Consider the following 23,446-nt stretch of genomic DNA (forward strand, 5'->3'; position numbering starts at 1 on the left):
AAATACTATAAATAAGAATTAGGCTGTTGGTTGGTAGCCCAGCAGAGCTACTTTCACTGAGCATTCCTGAGGGGGTTGCAGTAGACGTTGAAATGGTGGTGGTTCCAGGTAACAGCACAGCAGGAATGCACATCTGGATGATGGACACTGGACAGTCCAGCCTTGGACACAATTGTCTTTGAGGGTGTTAAACTCCTTATTAGGGTTATCTTGTCATCATTCTACAAATTTTGATAAATGACATTTTTATCTTCCTTCATTATTTCTTGGCACTACCTCTGAGGGGTCAAATATCTAAGGATGAGAAGTAAGGAAAGGTGTTTTTACCCAGGAAAGAAAAACCCATGAAATCTTGGAGAAGAGATGTAAGAGAAAGGTGTAGACTTTGAAAATGTCTCTCTAGAGGCTGTGGAAATGTGTCCTTCTCTGATAATTAGAGAAGATGTGTTTGTGGTAAAGAATGAAGACCTCATTCTACTTTTCTTCCCCAATTCATCATTGAGATTGCCAGCTTTATTTTTTCCCAAATGAATTCCACCTGGTCCAAGCTGTCTATATGAGGAAACACATTTATATGATTGTGCTATTAACTCATGTAAGTAATATACCTCATGTGATAACAGAGCAACATAATCTACTTACATCAAGTTTTCTATAAGAAAATACAATGTAAAATATATTAAATGTTGATATTGTTGGCTGCTTCTTTATGATCTACCTGACCCTTTACACTGATTGCCCAGTGATGGCAGGAATTGTGCTAAGATATTTACTGCTGGACTTAGCACATGGCTTAGCACATAAGAATGAATAAAAAGTCAATGAGGCAGCTTCTTCTCACTCTCAGAATAAGAACATTAAATTTTTGGATACTGATGTCAATGTATTTAAGGTAGAAATCAATAACATTTTAAAAACGAGAAGCAACCACTAACAAAAATTGTAACTCATCTCATTGAAATTTTATGAATATTTCAAAATAATTCAGGGATCAGTGAAGAAGAAACTTTAATGAATATTAAAAAATAGAGTTGCACAATAGAGAATATTGCATGCATACCATCACAAATGGGTTGTAGCTGAAGTGAGAGCCTTAATGTTTCAGAAAGGCTAAAAATTAAGAGCTAAGCATCAAATTTAAGAAGTTGGAAAAGGGGGAAATAAAATAAAACCAAAGAAAAGAAAGGGAAAAAAATAGTACATGAATTAATAAAATATTAAAAAAACAGATATGGAACCAAGGTTAGTGTTCTGAAAGATTAGTAATAAAATTAACAAATCTGTGGAAATACTGATCAAAAGTAAAAAAGCGGTACAGATATATACTTTCATATGTGAACATAATTACAGTTACAGCAGAGATTTACATGGAATAAAAAGTATATGGGCAACTCTATACTGTCTTATTCTATGAGGCTAGTGTAAACTTGATTCTCCAAAGGAAACTCCTAAGAAAAATAAATTTAAGTCCAGTCTCACTCATGAATTTAATCCAAAAATCAAGCAAAATATTAACAATTTACAAATTATGACAACACATCATTACAAGGTTGGATATACTTTAGAAATGCAATTATCATTTAACATTAAAAGTTCTATTAAAATAAGTCACCCCTTTAATAGATTAAAAAAAAACGATTATATATCTCAATAAATGAAGGGGATTTTTTCATATATTTCTACATTCTGTTATGATAAAATCTCTAAGCAAACTAGAAACATAAATAAATTTCATTAATCCAATGAAAGATACCTGACAAAAATTTAGGGCAAATACTGTACATAACGATGAAACATTAGAATTGTATTCTAATAAGGCGGTGGAATAAGCACTTTTGTTCAGTATTTTACTAGACGTCTTAGCCAATGCAATAAGATATGAGTAAAATTAAGAGATTAGAAAGTAAATAGCAAAACCTGTTTTCCCATGTGATATAATTAACTCTGTATAAATCCAGAATTTAACAACAAATTATTAAAATTAAGTAGAGAGTTCAGTATGGTTGCCGAATGTAAAGTTAATAATACAAGAACTCAATGTATTTTTAAATACCAGAAAGAATTGATAATAATACAAATGCAATTTACAAAAAGCATAAAAATATAATATGTATTTATATAAGTAAATGTATAATGTATCTAGAAATAAATCTAACAAAAATGTGTAAAAACTTTGAGAAATTTATATAAGTATATAGAAAGACATTTAAAAAGATCTAAATCAATAAGCTCATTCTCCTTTCTTCAGGGCACAGAGCTAGACAACATATCCTGGCCTTCTTTGTGCTGGTTGGAACCATGTTGCTTGGTTCTGGCTAGTAAGCCAACTTTCTGTGCACCATCAGACTGGGGCTGATAGTGATCTACTCAGCTGATCTCTATGCAGTCAGGTGAAAGGAGCCTGCATTCCCTGAACCACTTTTTGGGGAAGAGCTCCCTGCAGCTCAGGAAAATCCATTATGTGAGGAAGAAGGAAATTAATGTTGAGTTTAAGCTTTTATACTTTCTTGGATATGTTTGTTGCAGTAACAAGCATTATCCTAACTAACTCAGAAATATGTACTGTGTTTAAAAACAGGAAGATTCAACATCCCAAAAATATAAGTAGTAAAAGATATAAATTGATCCACAGGTTTGATACACTTCCAGTGGAATTCCAGCAGAGCTTTTCATGAAGCTTGGCAAGCTGAGTCTAAAGTTTATGTAGACTAACCAAGGGCCAAGAATATCCAAGACATTTCTGAATATAAACGAGAAGAACAGGGTGAGAGGAAACTCTCTCATATATCAGAACATTATGATGCCATAGCTCAAACTAATTACTAATGGAGGGAGGGGATGTAAATTAAAACCACAGTGATTTAATACTTGCAGATGGCGAAATATAAAAGTTTATATCACTAAATGATAATGAGGATATAGAGCAATGGGAACACTTAAACATTATTGCCAGTGAAGGGGTGATAATATAGTATAGTTCCTAAGGAAAATAATTTGACAATATCTAGTAAGGTTAAAGATACCACATCTTTGACCCAGCAATCCAACCCTCTGACACATATCCACTAGGTAACATGGAAAATGATGTTAATAGAAACATTTTTGTAATAGCACACAATAAGACATCAACAGCATAATGGACAAAAATAATCATGGCATGTCAATTCAATGGCATATGATACAGAGTAAAAATAAAGGTACTAAAATGTGGATTAAATTCACAGATAGAATCTTAAGTGAAAAAGGCAATTTGCCTAGAATAAATATGAGATTTATCTAAAAAAAAAAAAACTGAGAACTCTATTATTTAAGGATGTTGGATACATAGTAAAATCAGAAGTAATTTTAATGAAAATGAAAAGATCAGCAAGCAAATGATATACATAAAAGTCAGGGTGGTAGTGGTGACCTCTAGACAGTGGATAGGAGGACCCTAACTGGAAGAGCACACAGGCTTCGCATTGGTTCTGTTCTAATTATTAAACAGGTGGAGGCTACAGGGTGTTTTTATTCTCATGCTTTATAACTTGCATCTATGTCACATTATTTTATATGTATCAAGGGTTTCCTAACTTGAAAATAAAAGTAATCATTGGCTCCATCTGCATTCTTTTTGCCAGACCATTATTATCTGCTCTTATTAAAATGACAATTAAGTTTTTCCCACCAATTTGCTTAACATACATGCTTCTTTTCCCTTATATATATCTTCTACTTCCTCATCAAGTTATTGATAATGGAAAGATTCCTTTTGGAACTGGTTCAAGTCTCACCTCAAGTATCCATGACCTTCCTAGATTTTAATGTTATAGTCTTTAACATTAGGATAGTAGTCCCTAGCTCACAAAGCTGCAAAGTTGTTGCAAAGATTATACATATACATACATACATATATGTGTGAGTATGTGTGTGTAATTAAACAGATGTCAGTGATTATCTTTTCATTCAGATTTTTTTCACCAAACATGTAGAACATCTGCTGTGTTATAAATGCTCTAGGAGGTGAAAAATGAATAAGATATAATGCCTCTTCTCAAGGAGCTAGACACACAACTAGACGATAATACCATAAGGGATGTAATTGTGGAATATAAACAGTGTTAAAGAACATCATAGAAGAAAGGAATTGATTGTGTAAATCCTGTTCAAAAAGCTAATGGTATATAGTATGAGCTTTCAATGATTTGTTCAGGTTCTCATGTATGCAAAGTTCCTTTTCATCTTGCCCATTTCCTACTAAACACTCCAAGTATTGCAGATGAGTCACCATGCCCCATAAAGAATGGATTGTTGCTGTAAAAGACTCATCCATCCCATACCTTAGCCTCTCTCACTCCCTTATATCCAGGGAAGCCATCCACTGTTGTCTATTGGTGGACAGAATAAACAGATTCCATTTTACCCTTGTCTAGACTTGGGCAAAATAGAGCCCTAAAAATGCCACATAAATGTTTTTTTGGAATGTTATGTCTCCATGAATCATCTGGCTTAATTAGACTGGTCATTTTGATTCCATTTTTTATGTAACTAAGAGAACCAATATCTGACAAATTTATTGACCCAAAGAGAAACTTCTGGGAAAAAGCTAATACTTACTGGACACCAGATCCAGTAAGCCGCAATGCTAATTTTTCGATTCCTGAATGATGCAATCATCACCACAGTTTTAGAAGAATCTTAAAACCTTCTAGTTTATTAAAATCTTTGGAGACTTAATGATTTTAAGCTTTCAGCATAATGTAAGCTATCTTTAATAACGGGGAATTAATAGAGACAAGAAAAAGACCTGTGTGCAGCTTCTCCAGAAATTCTTCTTGAAAATTCAGTTTGCCGGTAGAATTTTTAAAAGGGGTGTGTCTATTTTCTTGTCTTCTGGAATGATTCATTTAAAACATTAATCTAGCCATACTTATCCCTCCTCTCAATCCTCTCATGGCCTCTTAGAAAAAAAGTTCTAAAGTTCTTTTATGTGGCTTACCAAACCACTACATATGGTCCAGCCACACTGGCCTTCTTGTCTGTCCTTCAACTTACCAAGCATGTTCCCAAAGGCTAGGAGCTATGCAGTCACTAGCTCTTCCTCTGTCATAATCATTTTTGCTTAGATTTTTACTGAGCTCTCTTTCTTAGTTTACTCAGATTTCTGTTCAAATTTGCTCAAATGCTACCTCCTCGAAGAGATTTTTCCTGATCACCCTATTTAAAGTACAATTCTGATTGCTTTTTGTACCTAACTCTGCTTTATGTTTCTTCATAGCATATTCACTCTCTGACATTATTATGTATGGTATTATATTTTTATGCTTGTTCTCTTTCTCTCAAATATAAACTCTAAGAGGACTGGGGCTTTGTCTGAATTCTGGTGCTTGGTACATAGTAGCGTCCAATAAATATTTATTAAATGAATAAAGGAAGGAGCTTACATTTCAGTTGCCTAGAAAGGATAGGGCTAAAAAAAAGACTTAGGCTTTGTGGTGATATCCATGGTGGTTTAAGATAGTAGTGTGAATTTTTATAGAAAATACACAGAACTTCATATCAGACAATCTGAGGCCTTCTTTATTAGGCACATGACTGAATAGATCTAAGTGCCAATTTTCTCCGACCAAATAGATTAAAGTTAATAAAATCAAAAGAGATGAAGAAAGTGGTAACTTTTCATAAATCTCAAAATCTTAGTATAATTGCCATCTCTTGGGGCCAACATGCAAATATCACAAAAGCAAAACCAACTAATTAAAATTTATCACTTTCAGAGCTGGAAAAACTCTCATAAACATCTAATGAATTTCCAGTCATCCTAAAAAGGAAAGAAATGCAATGAAAAAAAAAGAGTTGAAAAACTGTTATAAAACAACAAAATATAATATTTCTACATATACGTGCATTAAAAATGTAATTATAAACATTGCTTTCTTATGTCTTAAATTTTAGTCTTTATAAAATTAGCTAGGATTTTCATATTGGTTCTTTCTCTGAGGAACAAGTAGATATGCTTAATCTCAGCTGGTTACAAATTTTAATTTCATAATATCCCCAGCCATCTCTTAGGATAGAATCATTGTGAGTCATTCTATAGCGATAAAAGAAATTAGTAAAAGCCCAGTTCAAATTAGGCTGTTAAAATTCTCTTTTTCTAATAAGTAAATTCTTGCTGTTGACTGATAAATACTAAGAAGGATTAGTAAAAAGGTAAATTTCTAAGAGATTTATTTAAAGTAAAACAAGGATTTTAAATGTCAGTATTTGAATAAATAAATGAGGGCTAGATTTTATAATTTACTAACTTTTACTTTTTTAGGTAAGGATCTATTTTGATACGTTAACCTTATTTACTTAGGTTTTTTAGCCAAGATTATTGCTATATTATTGAGATAGTGTGTGTAATGAAACTATTAAAATGTGCATGTTGAAGTCCAGGTATAATTTGTCTGTTTGCTTGAGGGAGGGGGAGGACAGTTTTATTAAAATAATATCTGTATGTATTGGAGATGAAAAGCATGCACTAAATAACTCCTGTGGAAGGAAACCCACTGTTTGCTTTGCAGGGCAGGGCGTCAGTCATATACACTGCCTCAATTCAATGAGTGTGTCTTGTGTTGCTCCAGCCTTCTTTCCTGTCTCTATTCTGTGCACAGAGTTCATTGAATAGACTCTCAGAAAAGTGGAGGGACCTATTTTGAAAAGAGAGGAGAGAGAGTTCCTAATTGTCAGTCATGGCTGAGCTCAGGTGCATCCTCTTAATGACATCTTCCCAACCACCTTCTTCCTCATGTTCCAGAGTAGATGTTTTCTGGCCCTCTGAGTATATGCTTTGTATTGCATGATATAATATTAATCACATATGTGTAGGTATTCCCAACACCTTGAGCTTCCCTTAGTCAACTCTGTATCTGTAACCCTAGCACAGAGTCTGGCCTATGGTGGGTACTGGCTGAGTAAATATTATTATTCAGAATAAAGAAGTTAATGCAGGTGCTATAGACCACTCACCTCCCTGAAAGGAACTGAACATGTATAGAGCCCAGCCAAGGTTGAGATGGGACGACCTGGCTTTTTCTTTGGACTGTCAGAATCTGGAGGGTGCAGACATTGGGCTTAGTGGTTTTTAAAGATTTCCAGAGTTTTAAACCCCACTTCTTCTCAACAACCCCCTTCTTTCCCGAACTCTCAATTCTGCTATTATTTTTGCTCCTGTGAGAGAGCTTTACATCTATTACTTCCCGTTTCTCTCCTCTTCCCAATGAATATCGCCATTGATTTGAAAGTTATTTTAGTCCTGCTTGTCCTGAGCCTCACATGTGTTTTTATGGCCTCCCCTTGCTAAACCGTTCTTCTTGTCCTCTAGGGCTGTGGCTGTAGAGGTGCGTGTGAGGAAGTTAGATTTACACCTGGCCCTATAATAGAATAAACAAGAGGATGTGTGTGTGTGTGTGTGTGTGTGTGTACATGTGTGTGTGTGTGTGTGTGTGTGTGTGTGTGTAGTGTGAAAAAAAGAGGTGGGGGTGTAGAAAAAAGATGGGAGAAGTTAGAGGGAGACTTAAAGAGGAACATGAGTTTTACAGTCTCTGGCAATTTCTTTGACGTTCTTTTTTAGGTCGACTTTGGATTTGCTAAAAAAATAGGATCTGGACAGAAAACATGGACATTCTGTGGAACTCCAGAGTATGTAGCTCCTGAAGTCATTCTCAACAAAGGACATGACTTCAGTGTGGATTTTTGGTCCCTGGGAATTCTAGTGTATGAGCTCCTAACGGGCAAGTAAGTGCCTCCAAGTTGTGTTCACCCTCTTCTTCAGAGAAGTACAAAAATAACTTACTAATGACAAATATATATATATATATATATATGTGTGTGTGTGTGTGTGTGTGTGTGTGTGTGTGTGTGTGTGTGTACACACATATACATATATATATATATATAAAATTTAGGAGTTTAACATTTGGAAATGTTTCTGCTTAAGTGTGATGCCTTTTCCTGTTTACATTATCTCACCTATAGTATGCTTGCTGGTTTATACTGTGAAGAAAAGATTCAGGAAGGTGAAGGAGAGCAGTATAGAATGCTGTGGTTCACCTAAAATGGCAAAGCCCTGTTATTGTAGATGACATATTAGTGTGTGAAAGTTTTGATAATCCAACATAAGAATAAGAAAAGGAATTGAAGTTATAGGCTGTTATTGCTTCCTGTTACATATTTTTTTCTTGTAATTGAGACAATAGCAATCATAGTTCAATTAAATTAATTGATCAATTAAACTAAATTTAGCCATGTTCTTCTATCTTCCCAATAAATAATTAACTAGAAATGCTAAGAGAAAACAACATTGCTGGATTTAAAGTTTATTCCCCTTGTCAACTGTTTTCTGGAGGTGCTAATGAACAGAGACAAGACACGGCAGGGGTGTTAGCAGTTAAAATTGAATTGTCATTCACAATGAGATTAAAGGGCTATAGTAATGAATCTGAAATCTCAAATATTCAATATGCACGTGCACACACACTCATTTATATGCATACGTATGCACACACATACATATATAGGCTATATGTAGTATTAACTCACATTTGTAAAGCATTTTATAATTTACAGAGCACTTACATGTGTATTATCTAGTTTAGTGACCACAAACTTGCGTGGAAGTTAAAGCAGGAATTTTTATTTTTTATATTTAAAATTTTTATTATGATTAATTTATGATTTAAATTTAAATTTTATAGATTAGAAAACCAGGGCAGTGAGGTACTGCTCGAGATCAAGGATTTGATCCCAGACCTTCTAACTCCAAATATGACAGGATATATTTTCCATTACATACATGTGCCATTTAGTATAACGCATGCACATACATATGGGATTCAGAATAGTTTTCTTTTTTCCATTTGTACCTCCATTTCTCATGAACTGATTTGATTAACCTTATAAATCTTTATGACTGATATTTTTTAGTCTTAATTTCATAAAGAAAATTTCATAGAATCTTCTTGAACTTTTTACACTACAAATTTTAATGTTAAATTATCTATGGCTACATCTACTTCCTGTCTACATTTATTGAGCAAACAGATATGAAAGATTATACTATCTGTAATCAGTTTCAAGTAGTAATTGCTTAAGATTTTAAAGGAAAAAAAGGAAAATTTTTCAGTTATTTAGAGAGAATGTTGCTTAAAGTCTTGAGACAAATGGAATTCTGTTTCAAGAATTTGTTTCCTCATCCTTGGGAAATTTGTTAGCTGCATTTCTAAGAGACACATTATGGTTCCTGTAGGTAACTGGAAAATATACGTTTCCGTCTTCACCAGCTGGGATAAATTGTTATAAAAGATAGGGAAATAAAATGAGGAAATAAGGAAGGGTGGATCCTAATAACTTGGAGTTGCTAAGGTGATTTAAGCTGTCATAAAAAAGTTGGAAAATTGTTTTCAGAGTAGGGCACAAGAGAAGTTAATTTTAAATGCCCTGAACTCTAGAGTCAGGGAGTAAATGAAAGTGAGGAAAGAACTAAAGCACAAAACCAAAACAAAATACAATATAGTTATAAATATATAAATGAGTTGAAAATATTATAGCAATGTTTTTGTTTCCTACCTCATTTTCTTTACAAATGAAATGTAGATTATGGAAAAGTCAGTGTACTGAACTTATTTCAAGTTTATTACCAAGAGGGGGAATTCTCAATATCAAAAGTTCTCAACTATGACCAAGAAACAGAGTAATAGTTCATGAAAGTCATCTTTAATTTTCAAATATTAAATGACACGATAGAATAGATATTGAAATATTTTTAAAAGCAAAATATATGCATGAAAATGTTATCTGAATTCAGTGGTCAATTCCCAGTGCTTTCTTACTCATCTTAGCAACACTTGCCTTCAAATACTCTCTTCACAGGACTGTTCTTTCTCGAGTTTTCTTTTACCGCATCGGTGGCCCCATCTCAGACTCCATTGCGAGGTCCTACTCATTATTGCGAACTCTCAATATTGCGCCACTCAGTCTTTGATTTCTTTTCCATCTACCCACTCTCTGGGTGATATAATCAAGTTCCATAGTCATAAATAGTGTCTGACAGCTCCTCAGAATCATGCCTCCAACCTCTTCCCCCAATGTTAGACTCATAAATTCAATTGCCTGTTGAACATCTCTGTTTCATGTTCAAAATATAACTCTTGATTCTCTTCCCCACAACCTGCCCTGCACCTCTGCATCCCCACCCCTACTCCAGTCTTTCTTCTCTTAGTAAATGTTAGCTCCATTCCGTGGGTCAAAACACTTAATCATCATTCTTGAATCTACCATACACCACATTTACCTCATTCACCTCATTAGCAAATCCTGTTGGCTTCACTGTCTAAATAGCTCCAGAGTCCAGCCACATCTCAACACTTTCACCACTACCATCCTAGTCCAGGCCTTTCTTCCTCCACCACTATCGCCATCACAGTTTATGCTCCACACATTAAAAAAAGCTTACTCTGGCTGCTGTAAATTAGATCATTTGACTCACAACATATTCCCAGGTCATTACCATAGCCCACTAGATCTATGTGACGTTTCGCTCATCTCTTACATCCCTGTCTCTTGTTTACTCATTCCACCAGCAACACTGCCCTCTCTCCTCACTGCTCCAAGAATAAATCATGCTCGTTCCTAACTTACGGCTTTTGTACTTGCTTGAAATCCTCTGACCACAGATAAAGATGTGGTTCATTCACTTCTCTTCATTCATATCTCTGCTTGACTGTCAACTTATGAAAGAGGCTTTCTGTATCCACTCTGTCTAAAAAAGAAAATTACACCTCTCTGTCAGTTCCTGTCCCCCACTTTATTTTTCATTTTACTGATCATCACCACCTGACAAGTTACTAGTATGTGTATGTGTGTGTAGTTTCTTCAATGATGTGAAATTAATGAAATGATTTTCTCTCATGTATCCACATTTGTCATAAAACAACTAATGAGAGAGAGAGGGAGAGGAGGAGGGAAGGGGGAACGGAAAAGGAAGGGGGAGAGGAAGGCAGGAAGCAAGGGAAGGAAGAGCTTAGTTGTGAATGTGTCTCAGATGCTGTCCTAGTGTCCTATTTTGTGTTTTCCCTAGCCCACCTTTTTCTGGCGTTGACCAAATGATGACCTACAATTTGATTCTCAAAGGAATTGAAAAAATGGATTTTCCCAGAAAGGTAACGAGACGACCTGAAGATTTGATTCGGAGGCTTTGTAGGTGAGAATGACAATTAGAAACTCCTTGTTCTTAGGGAAACTGTGAAGGCTGCTTATTTCTGTTTCCACACATTTTAAATTAGGTATATGTTTACATTTTATACTTTTCAATATAGCTAAGTTATATTTAGAGAAAATTATTTTCTGTTTTGCAGTCTATGCTGAGAGTTTGAGTTTGCTTTATGTTACAGAATGACAGTACTTATAGTGCAAAAGAGATCTAAATTTTCAGGTTATCTTCAGGAATCACCTTTATCTGTTATAGAGCAAAATGGAACCACAAATCCTAACTTAATAAAAGAGTAATTAATTTACAACTTTGTTATTTTGAAAGAAAATCATTGGTGATGATAAAGTGTTGCAATATGCCCTCTTTTAATCTTTTTTTTTTAATGAAAATACTCCTGGCCTTTTTAATTTAATTTAATTTAATTATTTTTATTGATATATAATTGACATATAACATTATATTAGTTCCACATGTACAATGCAATAATTCAATATTTATGTACACTACAAAATGATTACCACAATAAGTTTCATTACTACCCAACACCATACAAAGTTACAAAAAAACTTTTTTTCTTGTGATAAGAACTTTTAAGATTTACTCTCTTGGCATGGTGAGTATAGTTACTTACTATATTCGCCATCCTGTCATTGTGTCACCATGATTTATTTATTTTATCACTGGAAGTTTAGACCTCTTGACCCACTTCACCCATTTTGTCCATCTCCGTCTTTCTCCCTCCTGGCAACCACTATTCTGTTCTCTGAATCTGTGAATTTTATTTTGTTTTGTTTGTTCATTTATTGTCTATTTAGATTCCACATGTAAGTGACATTGTATGATATTCGTCTTTCTCTGTCAGACTTATCTTGCTTAACATAATACCCTTGAGGTCCATCCATCCATGTTTTCACAAATAGCAAGGTTTCATTTTTTTTTTTTTATGGCTCCATAGTGTTCGAGATATATATATACATATATACATATATATATACACACACACACACATATATATACATATACATATATGTATGTATGTATGTATATGTATGTATGTATGTAGGCATATCACCTCTTCTTCTTCCACTCATCCATCGATGAACACTTAGGTATTTCCATAGCTTGGTTATTGTAACTAATGCTGCAATGAACATAGGGTTGCATATATTTTTTCAAATTACTATTTTTATTTTCTTCAGATCAATACCCAGAAGTGGAATTGATAGATCATATGGTAGTACTGTTTTTAATTTTTTAAGGAAACTGCATACTGTTTTCCATTGTTGTCACACCAATTTACATTCCCACCATAGGGCACAAGGGTTCCCTTTTCTCCAAATCCTTTTCAATACTTATTATTTGTTGACTTTTTGATAATGGTCATTCTAACAATTGTGAGGTGAAATCACATTATGGTTTTGATTTGCATTTTCCTGATGAATAATTATGTTGAACACCTTTCTTATCCCTCTTGGCCCTCTGTATGTCTTCTTTGGAAAAAATGTCTCTTTAGATCTTCTGTCCATTTTTTAATCAAGTTGTTTTGTTTTGTTTTGCTATTGATTTGTATGAGTTCTTTATATATTTTGGATATTATGACATTAACCACTTATTAGATATGTGGTTTTTTAAATTTTTCTCTCATTTCATAGGTTACCTTTTCATTTTGTTGATGGTTTCTTTTGCTATGTAGAAGTTTTTTTAGTTCGATGTAGTCCTATTCATTTAATTTTGCTTTTGTTGCCTTTGCTTTTGGAGTCAGATCCAAAAAATCATCACCAAGACAGATGTCAAGGAGTTTACTGCCTGTTTTCTTTTAAGAGTTTTATGATTTCATGTCCTATGTTCAAGTCTTTAATCTGTTTTGAGTTAGTTTTTGTATATAGTGAAAGATATTAGTCTAGTTTTGTTCTTTGGCATGTGGCTGTTCAATTTTCCTAGCATCATTCATTGAAGAGACTAACCTTTCTTCATTGTATATTCTTCCCTCCTTTGTCATAAATAAATTGTCCATATATGCATGGGTTGATTTCTGGGCTTTTTATTCTGTACCATTGATCTATGTGTCTGTTCTTAACCCAATATCATACTTTTTTGATTACTGTAGTGTTGTAATTGAGTTTGAAATCAGAGAGCATGATACCTCCAACTTTGTCCTTCTTTCTCAAGATTGTATTGGCTATTTGGGGTCTTTTGTGGTTTCGTTGAAATTTTAGGAGTGTTTGTTCTGTTTCTGTGAAAAATGCCATTGAGATTTTGTTGAGGATTACATTAAGTCTATAGATTGCTTTGCATAATATGGACATTTTCATAATATTAATTTTTCCAATTCATGATTACAAAAATGTATCCATTTATTTGTGTCTTCTTCAGTTTTTTTCATCTATGTCTTATAGTTTTCAGTGTGTGGATCTTTTATAACCTTGGTTAAATTTAATCCTAGAGTGTTTTATTCTTTTCGATGCAATCGTAAATGGGATTTTCTTAAGTTCTCTTTCTGTTTGTTATTAGTGTATAGAAATCAAGAGATTTTTAAGTCTCTCTTTCTGTTTAGTCTCTATCACTCTGATCTCTATGTTGATTTTATGAGCTGAAACTTTACCAGATTTGTTTATTAATTCTAACAGTCTTTTTTCATGGAGTCTATAAGGTTTTCTGTATATAAAATCATGGCATCCCCAAATAGCGACAGTTTAATTTCTTCCTTTCCAGTTTGGAGGGCTTTTATTTCTTTTTCCTGCCTAATTGAAATTAATTCATTTTTCTTGCTTAGTTCTGGCTAGTGCTTCTGATACTATGCTGAATAAAAGTGGTAAGAGTGGGCATCCTTGTCTTGTTCCTAATGTTAGAGGAAAAACTTTCAGCTTTTCACAGGGAGTATGTTATTATCCATGGGCTCATCACATATGGCCTTTATTATGTTAAGGTACATTCCCTCTATACCCACTTATTTTGAGAGTTTTTATCATAAATAGGTGTTGAATTTTGTCAAATGCTTTTTCTGCATCTGTTGAGATGATCATATAATTTTTATCCTTCATTTTGTTACTATGGCATTTCATATTGATTGATTTATAGACATTGAACCATCCTTGCATCACTGGAATAAACTCCACCTAATCATGGTGCATAATCCTTTTACTATATTGTAGAATTTGGTTTGCTAATATCTTTTGAGTATTTTTGCATCTATGTTCATTAGGGATATTGGCCTGTAATTTGTATGTGTGTGTTCTTATCTGGTTTTGGTATCAGGGTAATGCTGGCCTCATAAAATGAGGAGATTAGGTATTAAATTTTTAAACATTCAGTAGAATTCACCTTTGAAGCCATCTCCCTGGATGTGTTTTTTGGGAGGTTTTTGATTACTGACTCAATCTTCTCACTAATCATCAGTTTATTCAGTTTTTTTATTTTTTCACAATTTAGTCTTAGATTATATGATTTTAGAATTTATCTATTTCTTCTAGGTTATCCAATTTGTTGGCATATAATTGTTAATAGTGGTCTTAAGATCTTTTGCATTTCTGCAGTATCAGCTGTAACTTCTCTTTCATTTCTGAGTTTATTTATTTGAACCCTCTCTTTTTTTTTCTTGATGAGTCTACATAAAGATTTGTCAATTTCGTTTATCTTTGTATAGCACCAGTGCTTAGCTTCATTGATCTTTTGTATTGTCTTTTTAGTCTCTATTTCATTTATTTTTGCTCTGATCTTTCTTGTTTTCTTCCTTCTACTATGGGCTTTGCTCATCTTTCAATAGTTCCATTAGGTGTAAAGTTAAATTATTTATTTGGGATTTTTCTTGTTTCTTGAGGTAGATCTGTATCACTATGCACTTCCCTCTTAGAACTCCTTTTGCTGCATCCTGTAGCTTTTGGTAAGTTGTATTGCCATTGTAACTTTTCTACTTTAATTTCTTCATTGACCTATTGGTTGTTCAGCAGTGTATTGTTAATCTCCATATATTTGTGATTTTTTCCATTTTTCTCATACTTGATTTCTAGTTTCATACCATCGTAGTCAGAAAAGATGCTTGATATGATTTCGGTCTTCTCTAAATTTGCTGACACTAGTTTTGTGGCCTAGCATATGATCTAGCTTTGAGAATGTTCCATGTGTACTTGACAGGAATATATATTCTGTTGCTTTTCAATGGATTTTCTGGAAATATCTGTTAAATCTGTCTGGTCTCATGTGCCCCTTATGTGGACTGCATGTGCTCGCTGGCTTAAGCAAGGCAGTGGAAGAGTGTGGGGCCAGGATGCACCCACTGGCTTTTGTGGGGCTACAGGAGAACACTGAGACAGGATATGCTCACTAACACTAATGAGGTAGAAGGAGAGTGCCAAAATGGTACCTGCCAGCAACTCCATCCCCACAGAGAATCTCAACAGGCCCCTGCCTCTCTGGCAGACACTTTCAGATTAGCAAATATATCTCCTTCATATATAGTAAAGACACTTTTCAAACTGCTACTTTTGTACTGGTCCTTAGGGTGAGCAAGTCTGTGAGCCAGCCCTTAACAGAAATATCTCAGTTCCTTATAGGCCTTTGGATCTCCTAAATGTGAATCATATTGTTTTTCAAAGCCAGACCTTTTGGGACCTCATCTCTCCATTGCAAGGTCCAAGGGTTGGCACCCCTGGTGTGGGGCATGAATCCCTTGCTTTTCATGGAGAAGATTCAGATTTGTGAGGTCCCTCCTGATTATGGGTTGCCACATGAGGCGGGGTGGGGAATGTTTGGGAGACTTCATCTCTGCCTCTCCTACCCACTTCACTGTGGCCATTTTACCATTTGTTGTGAGAGAGCTGTTCAGTCAGTTTTCAGGTCTTTCAGAGGGAATAGTTTCATATGTAGTTGCAGATTCGGTGTGTTTATGGGAAGAGATGAGTTCAGGTTCTTCCTAAACCATCTTGGACTATGTCCCTGGCCTTATTTTAAATTATTCCAAATTTCTATTTACCATTGAAAATAATTTATTGGAGAATAGTAGAGTTATAGAATTTTGTTTGAACTTCACTTTGTCGCTGTTTTTTTTTTTTTTTTTTTTTTTTTCACATTTGAACTCTTTTTTTAAGCATTAAATTTTAGTAAATTTAGAACATGAAACCTAGCTGTGGGTTTCCAACAGAAATTCCTGCGTGCTTCTAAGGTTCCAGCTGAGATGTAACTGACTTTCTAAAACTTTTCCTGGTTGTCTCAGCAGAGTTTGGAAGATATTACCCTCCTGTTCTTTTAAGCATTTGTTTCTAACTCATTCAAAGCACTAAGAAATACAGATATAAATATAAATATGGATACAGTTACATTATATAGATACATTTCTAATTCTAATTTGACTGTGGCTCTCCTAGAGAGAGGCATGTGTTTTTCATCTCCCTCTACTCAGACGCCTAGTCTATGAATATTGTTGAATAAGTGAATCAATAAAGAAATGTTAAATTTTAACTTAAAATTAATTCAAACATAATAAATATAAACCATCTTTTAAAAAATTATTATTTTAGGCAAAATCCAACAGAAAGGCTGGGAAACCTGAAGAATGGAATCAATGACATTAAGAAACACAGGTACAGTTACTTCTTTGCCCAGAAAAATATGGAAATTAATAGAAAACTGGCATGTCGAAGCATCTTTCAGTAGGCCACAGGGTTCCTTTACATACTGTCAGTTTTGTTTTTTTGTACTTTATAATTAATTTGTGTTTTACTACGAATTTCAGTAATCGGTCTAAAAATTATTTCTCTAATGCTGAAAATTCCTATCACGAATGGATGGAATTTACAAGTTATAAAATCATATATTCAAGTTATAGCAACTCAGGTTTTATCCACTGTTTATTATTACTTTAAAACATTAAGTTGGAGTCTATAAATGAATTAAGTTCTAATTGTGAGATTTGATTTTTAATAAAGTAGAATATAGTTATTATTGTCTATAGTCAAGAGAATGGGTCAGCTACATTGCTATTAAATAGTATTCTATTTCAATTTTAATATTATACATTTTCCTTTGACTAGCTTCCAAATTCTGAAGGTTCATATTATATTTTACTTTGTACATTGATTTTCAGAAAACCCCAATGTTTTCTTATATAGTCATCTAGTGTGAATATTTTCAATTTTGTGGATTTCTAAATCTGTCCTTCAGAATCATATATAACTTCCATAAGATAGCCTCTCTAAATTGATTACATATGTAAAAGTTCAAACCTTTGAGATTTTTTTCAAATCATTGCCTAGCTTAATTCTGTAATCCTCAAGATGTTTTAATTTTGCTTATGATTTATGGATATAAAATGTCACCTATTGATAGTACAAAAAATAAATTTGAGAATTTTATTATTGAAAACCTTTGAGCACTGGTATGTTCACTTTCTGAAATCAAAACAGCTCTCAATAGTACATTCCCTTCTTAATATTTTAACTGAAGAATTAAGGGCACATCAACACAGTTTGAAAATAAAGAAAGAGATGCTGCTGAAGAGAAACACGATTCATTTTTCTTAACAGTAGTGGTACAGCTGCCAACCCTGCTCTATCTATTCATGAACTTTCTTGAAATAAAGCCATGTATTCAACATTGTAAATTCTGAGGGCTCTGCCTTGAGGGTGTCTCAGGGAAAGAGAGAAAGGGAAAGAGTGAGGGAGAGGGGGAGGGAAGGAGACAAAACTGTGGATTTTATAGACATCAAAATGTTGAGGATTTTATTGTTTTTATCATCCTTTGGATTGCCTTCAGTGTTGAGTTCATTATCTCTCTTAGATTACAATTTATCTTTCTTCTTATCAACTATTATCACAATTTCTTATCTCATTATAACATGGCACATAAACATACTACTCATGTTGAACAAACAAGTGTCCTGTCAAATAAAATCATTCTTTCAATATATTTTCCTCCTTTCTCTCATTACAGAAGTATTTTCATATTTTACTTTGGGGTAGTTTGAAAATAGAGGTGATATAATTGTTAACGGGCTCCAGTTTTATCTTTTACTTCTTATTTACCTGAGGCTCATTTCAATGTAACTGTCAAATTGTGATTGAATGCGCATGCAAATTGATGCCAGAGAATTTTCTCACCACATCATGGTAATGAAGAATTTTGAGTTTTCTTCCCTGTAGAGATTAATTTGCCTACTTTTCTTAACAAGTAGGGTGTTAGTTGCAGCATCAGTGTAGAGCCTGAGTACAGGGTGTGGGGTAGAGTTCACTAGTACAGTGTGCCTGATTTGCATAGCACCTTCTGGTGAGCCCAGAGGACTCAAAACATTATTTCATCCTATTTTCAGAGTTTTTTTTAAAGATGTAAAGCTGGGGTAGGGTGGCCTGAAAAATAGATCTCTCTCTGCCTTCAACTAGGAGTATTCTAAAACCTTTCACAATTCCCTCAAGGATGTAGCTTCTCTATCCACTATATTCTTGGAATTAAATATATATATATATTTCTAAAATTTACCATCAGATTTTCTCCACTCTTTTCTAAGGTAAAACTTATTTTTTCCCCACTTAAAGAACCATTCACTTTAACTTCATTTTTAAAAACAACACAAAGTTAAACATGGCATATTGTTATATGTTTGCCCATTCTGTGTTAAATCTTCTTTTCTAATAATAGAGTTCTTCTCTTCCCTATTTATGAGCTAGCTTATAAACTAGGCACCAATTATGTCTCCCAACACCTCTCTGAAAAAAGAGATAACATGCTTGTAGGGTACAATTAAATCTTTCTTGCTAGGTAGAAGAATAATTTATTTCGAGTGTCTTCGCATTACCTTTAATATTTCTAGACTCTAAAATTACTTTTAAGAATAGCTTCTACAAGCCTTCTAAATACAAAGAAGCAATTTATGTGCTGTTGCTGCTAATATTTCTTTGGTGAATATTTTTCACATGTGAGTGCATACTGGCACTTGCATTACTTAAAATGTAGTTAGTGTCAAAAGGTCAAGTGTTAAGTGAATAGCCACTTATGTGAAGTAAACATTTCCATAAGTCAAATTGTAACAAGCAAGAAATGCATAGGCTCTTTGGTTCAGTAGAATGACAGTAATTTTTTTTTTTTTTTTTAATGGAGAAGCTTCTGGGTAGAGAGCATTGTAAGATATGTTGAAAGGAATTGTGGCAGTGTTTGGTGTCGAAAGGATCCACAGAAGTGTGTACCTAGAAATACCTAAAATTTGAGCATCAGTAGTTTTGTAGCAATGGCGGGGAAGCCTTACAGCTGGGATTGCTGTCTGATTCCCACTTTTGGACTAGAGTCTCAGCAGCTTATACCAAAATGGCACTTTGGGTTAAGAATGGCACTTGAATGTACTAGAACCAGCCCTCTCTATTATTCATACTCCTTCTCTTGCTAACTTAAACTTGGAATGAGAAATCCAGTCAAGGACTGAACCAAAACAACTCCAGGGTGAGAGAGATTGAGAAAGGTGGAAGAGGAATGTGACGGCCTTCTAAAATCTCCCTGCCTTTAGTCTCACACACCCTACCTATGCCTGCCCCATCCTGGGGCCCTAGGGCCATTCTCTACATAGAACTTTCTAATGGCTTCTCATTATGCATAAAATCCTGATTCCTTACTGTGTCCTACAAAGCCCTATATGATCTGATCTCTGGACATTTCTCAATCATTTTTTTTTTAAGTCTCTCCACATTCATCACACTTCAGCTTATTCCTTTCATTTCCATCCACTTGGAAGCCTCTTGCCACAGATCTTCCTATGGCTTCTCCCTTCTTTTCATTCTGGCCTTAATTCAAATTTTACTTCTTCAAATACCACTCTATCTAAAAGTAGCCCCTCCCAACGCATCCCCATCCCAAGTATTATCTCATCACCTGCCGCTTTATTCTCTTTACTCTTCCTAGTATTTATTAGTATCTGAAATTAATTTAAGTATTTCTATCATTTACTTATTTTGTTTGCTTTTTCTTGTTTGTCACTTTCCACCAAAATAAAAACATTTCAAAAGCAGAGTCTTTGTTTTTTTTCAATGCCCAGAATCAAATTGAATTTCTATAAATTTTTGTTGTCTGGCTGACCTGGCCTTAGGGTCCCAATAGAAAAGATCGGTGGGTATAAATAGTATTATTTCGCGTTCCTTTTAAGATGCCGAGAGACCATGTACATTGTGTGTGTCTGAGAAGCAAGGCCTTGTCTCTTCTGGTGTTGTGCTTCTAGCCACCAAACTTGATCTGTATCTTGAAGACCAGATCAGCCTTCTGAGATTAATGATGTGGAAGCCATAAATGAAAGAACTTTATCTGGCCATCAGATTGATCCTATTGAAGATTACTGTAAAATACTTTTTTATTTTGGAGCCTTTTAGATCCCTATCACCAGGAGTATCACCACCAAGATACTATAGTAAGAGGTCCTGTGTAAGTGTGTTCTCTTGCAGAGTCATCTAATTATTCAAAATACATGTATTGAGTCCCTGTTCTGTGCCATGTTAGGGACATAGAGGAAAGGAAACAGACAAAAACCATTGCCTTCAAAGAGCTTACATTCTAGTGAGGAAGACAGAAATAAACAAGATAATCAGGTAAAGTGTACAATAGATATATTAGATAGCAGTAAGTGTAAGGAGAAAGAATAAAGCAGGAAGAAGTTTAGGAAGTATGTGGGGGTGGGGTGGGGAAAGGCTTGCAGTGTTGGATTGAATCGCTGAGGAAGGCCTCACTAAGATGACCTTTGAGAAAAGATCTAAAGACTTGATCTGTATCTTGAAGGCCAGATCAGCCTAAAGGTGTTGAGGGAACACATCAGGTAGAAATCTGGGGAAATAACAATCCAGCCTGATTGCAAAGGTCTTGAAGTGGGGGCACCTCTAGCTCGTTGGAACAAAGATGAGGAGATAAATGAGCAAGAGAGGGAGAAGAGAAATGTAGAACAGCAGTAATGTGGGAGAAGGGTAGTGATGGAAAGGGTGTTTTGCAAGATCTTATGGTATATAGTAAAAGCATGGTAAAAACTTTGCCTTTTATACTGAGCAAAATGGGAAGCATTGGAGAATTTTGAACAAAAGAATGGTGTGACCTTATTTATGTTTTAAATGATCATTCTTGATGCTGGGTTGTTTGCCAGGGACAAAAGCAGGAGGGCCCAATAAGAGATTATTGTAATAATACAGGCAAGGAATACTAGTGGTTTGGCCCATGCAGGTAGAGTGAAGGTGTTGAAAATTTGTCGTATTTTGAATGTAGGCATATTTTGAAGGTAACACGGATAAAATTTGCTTATGGATTGAGGTAGAGGGCTAGAGAAAGGATAACTTCAAGGTTTTCGTTTTGAGCAATTGGAAGAGCTGAGGCAAGTTTGTTAAGGAAGATTTGGCACTCCAACGTGGACTCGATACATGCTAGGTGCCTGGTGGACATCCATTCGGAAAATGAGGAATACCAGTTGTAGCTGTTAGCCGTAAGGCAATGGGGAAGTCTTGGTTGGAATAGAAATGTGGAAGTAATCAGAATATAAATGCCATTAAAAACCACAAGACTGAATGAGATTACCTAGGAAGTGAGAGTATTGTAATAAAAAAAAAAAAAAGAGGTCTAAGGCATGAGCCCTGGAGTATAACAACTTCCCATGGAAATAGCAGTGGAAAATGAGGGAAAGCACCCAAGAAGGTAGGAAGAAAACCACGGCTATTGCCAAGTGAAGCAAAGTGAATAGGATTTCAGAAAGTATGAGTGGTGAAATGTGGAAAATGCTACTAATAGGTTAAATAAGATGAAAACTGAGAACTGACATAATTCAATTAAGTAGAGAGGGTGAAACGTGATTGTAGTGTGGTCAGAAGAAAATGGGTGAATAGAGTGATTAGATAACTCTTTCAAAGAGTTGTTATCCAATGGGAAGAGAGAAATGGAATGAGAGTTGGAAGGGAGCTCAGGTCAAAGGAGGGTGTTTTGTGGTTGGAAGAAATGAAATGTTTCCATACTGATGAGAATAATTGAGCAGAAAAGATGTTAAAGATTCAGATGAGAGGAGAGTTGCAGGACCATGACTTCAGAGAAGAGTCTATGAGATTATATACACAGTAGAAGAGGTGACCATGGTATAAAAGAGAAAGGAACACACCGTTGGGGTAGGTAAGCAGGTATGCTGGTGGAAGATTGTGGAAGTTCTCTTTTTTGCTTCAGTTTTCTTGGTGAAAAGGGAAGCCAGGTCATCACTTAGAAGTGGGAATGGGGAGGAGGGTCTGGACATTTAAAGAGAGAAGACAAATTATGAATTATGAACCTAAGGGGGTATGACGATGAGTGGAACAACAGGAAAATCTAAACTGAATACTGGACAGCAGTAAGTGTCCCTTAAGGTTAGTGGACATTGATTTAATGTGAGATCAGACAACCAGCATGGTTGAGGGTTTTCCTCCAACTACCTGCAGCTGCCTATTGCAGTCAGGGAGCAGGCAATGCAATGCATTGACAGATAGCTTGACATGCTAATCATTTTCAGGCAAGTAATATCTCTGTACCTTTCTCATTTCTCAGGTGGCTAAATGGTTTTAATTGGGAGGGACTGAAAGCACGGAACCTTCCATCACCTTTACGAAGAGAGGTATGGTCCCTACTATTACTTTCATAATTATTTTGTAGGTAATTGTTTTTGTAAACAGATTTTAGAGGTGTGTGTGTAACAGATTTTAGATTTTTAAAAATAGTTTTTAAAAAAATTAAGTTAAAATATAACAGTTGTGATTATAGGGACTAAATATTGTTACCTATTTGATGAGCATTAGCTCAGCTCTCAGGAATCAATTACATATAAATCTAAGTCCTCAAGTTGTCAGTTTTAGTTAGGCTGACAGATAGCTCTAGAAATATGGTATGAATCATATAGGTAATTTGAAATTTATAGGAGCCACAGTAAAAAACATAACAAGAAATAGGTGAAATCAGTTCTAATGCCAGAATATTATCACTTCAATATGTAATCAATATAAAATATTAATGAGATTTTACAATTATTTTTTCATACTGTTTGCAATTCCAAGTGGATTGTACACTTTCAGCACATGTCAGTTTGGACCAGCTACATTTCAAGCGCTCAGTCACTACATATAGCTGGTTGGATAGCATCACTTTAGAGAAAGCAGAACATCTGTTAACTTGGAGGAAGAATGACTCAGGAATGACCTAGGTCAACACCCTACAAACTTTATGCTGTGTTCTCTCTAGAGGAATTCTGAAGATCTG

General features: G+C 34.7%; 1 protein-coding gene across 3 annotated transcripts in view; it reads left to right on the top strand.

Annotated features, from left to right (window-relative positions):
* PRKG2 (protein kinase cGMP-dependent 2) overlaps positions 1–23,446 on the top strand; it is a 94,270-nt gene that overhangs the window by 68,661 nt on the left and 2,163 nt on the right. For all 3 annotated transcript variants that reach the window (XM_016156263.2, XM_016156264.2, XM_016156265.2), the window contains 4 exons: positions 7,598–7,761; positions 11,102–11,224; positions 16,747–16,809; positions 22,742–22,808. In XM_016156263.2, the coding sequence (XP_016011749.2) occupies positions 7,598–7,761; positions 11,102–11,224; positions 16,747–16,809; positions 22,742–22,808 (417 nt within the window). The remainder of the gene's footprint in view (positions 1–7,597; positions 7,762–11,101; positions 11,225–16,746; positions 16,810–22,741; positions 22,809–23,446) is intronic.

This window comes from Rousettus aegyptiacus, unplaced genomic scaffold (genome assembly GCF_014176215.1).
Source record: "Rousettus aegyptiacus isolate mRouAeg1 unplaced genomic scaffold, mRouAeg1.p scaffold_m13_p_10, whole genome shotgun sequence".
Lineage (NCBI taxonomy): Eukaryota > Metazoa > Chordata > Mammalia > Chiroptera > Pteropodidae > Rousettus > Rousettus aegyptiacus.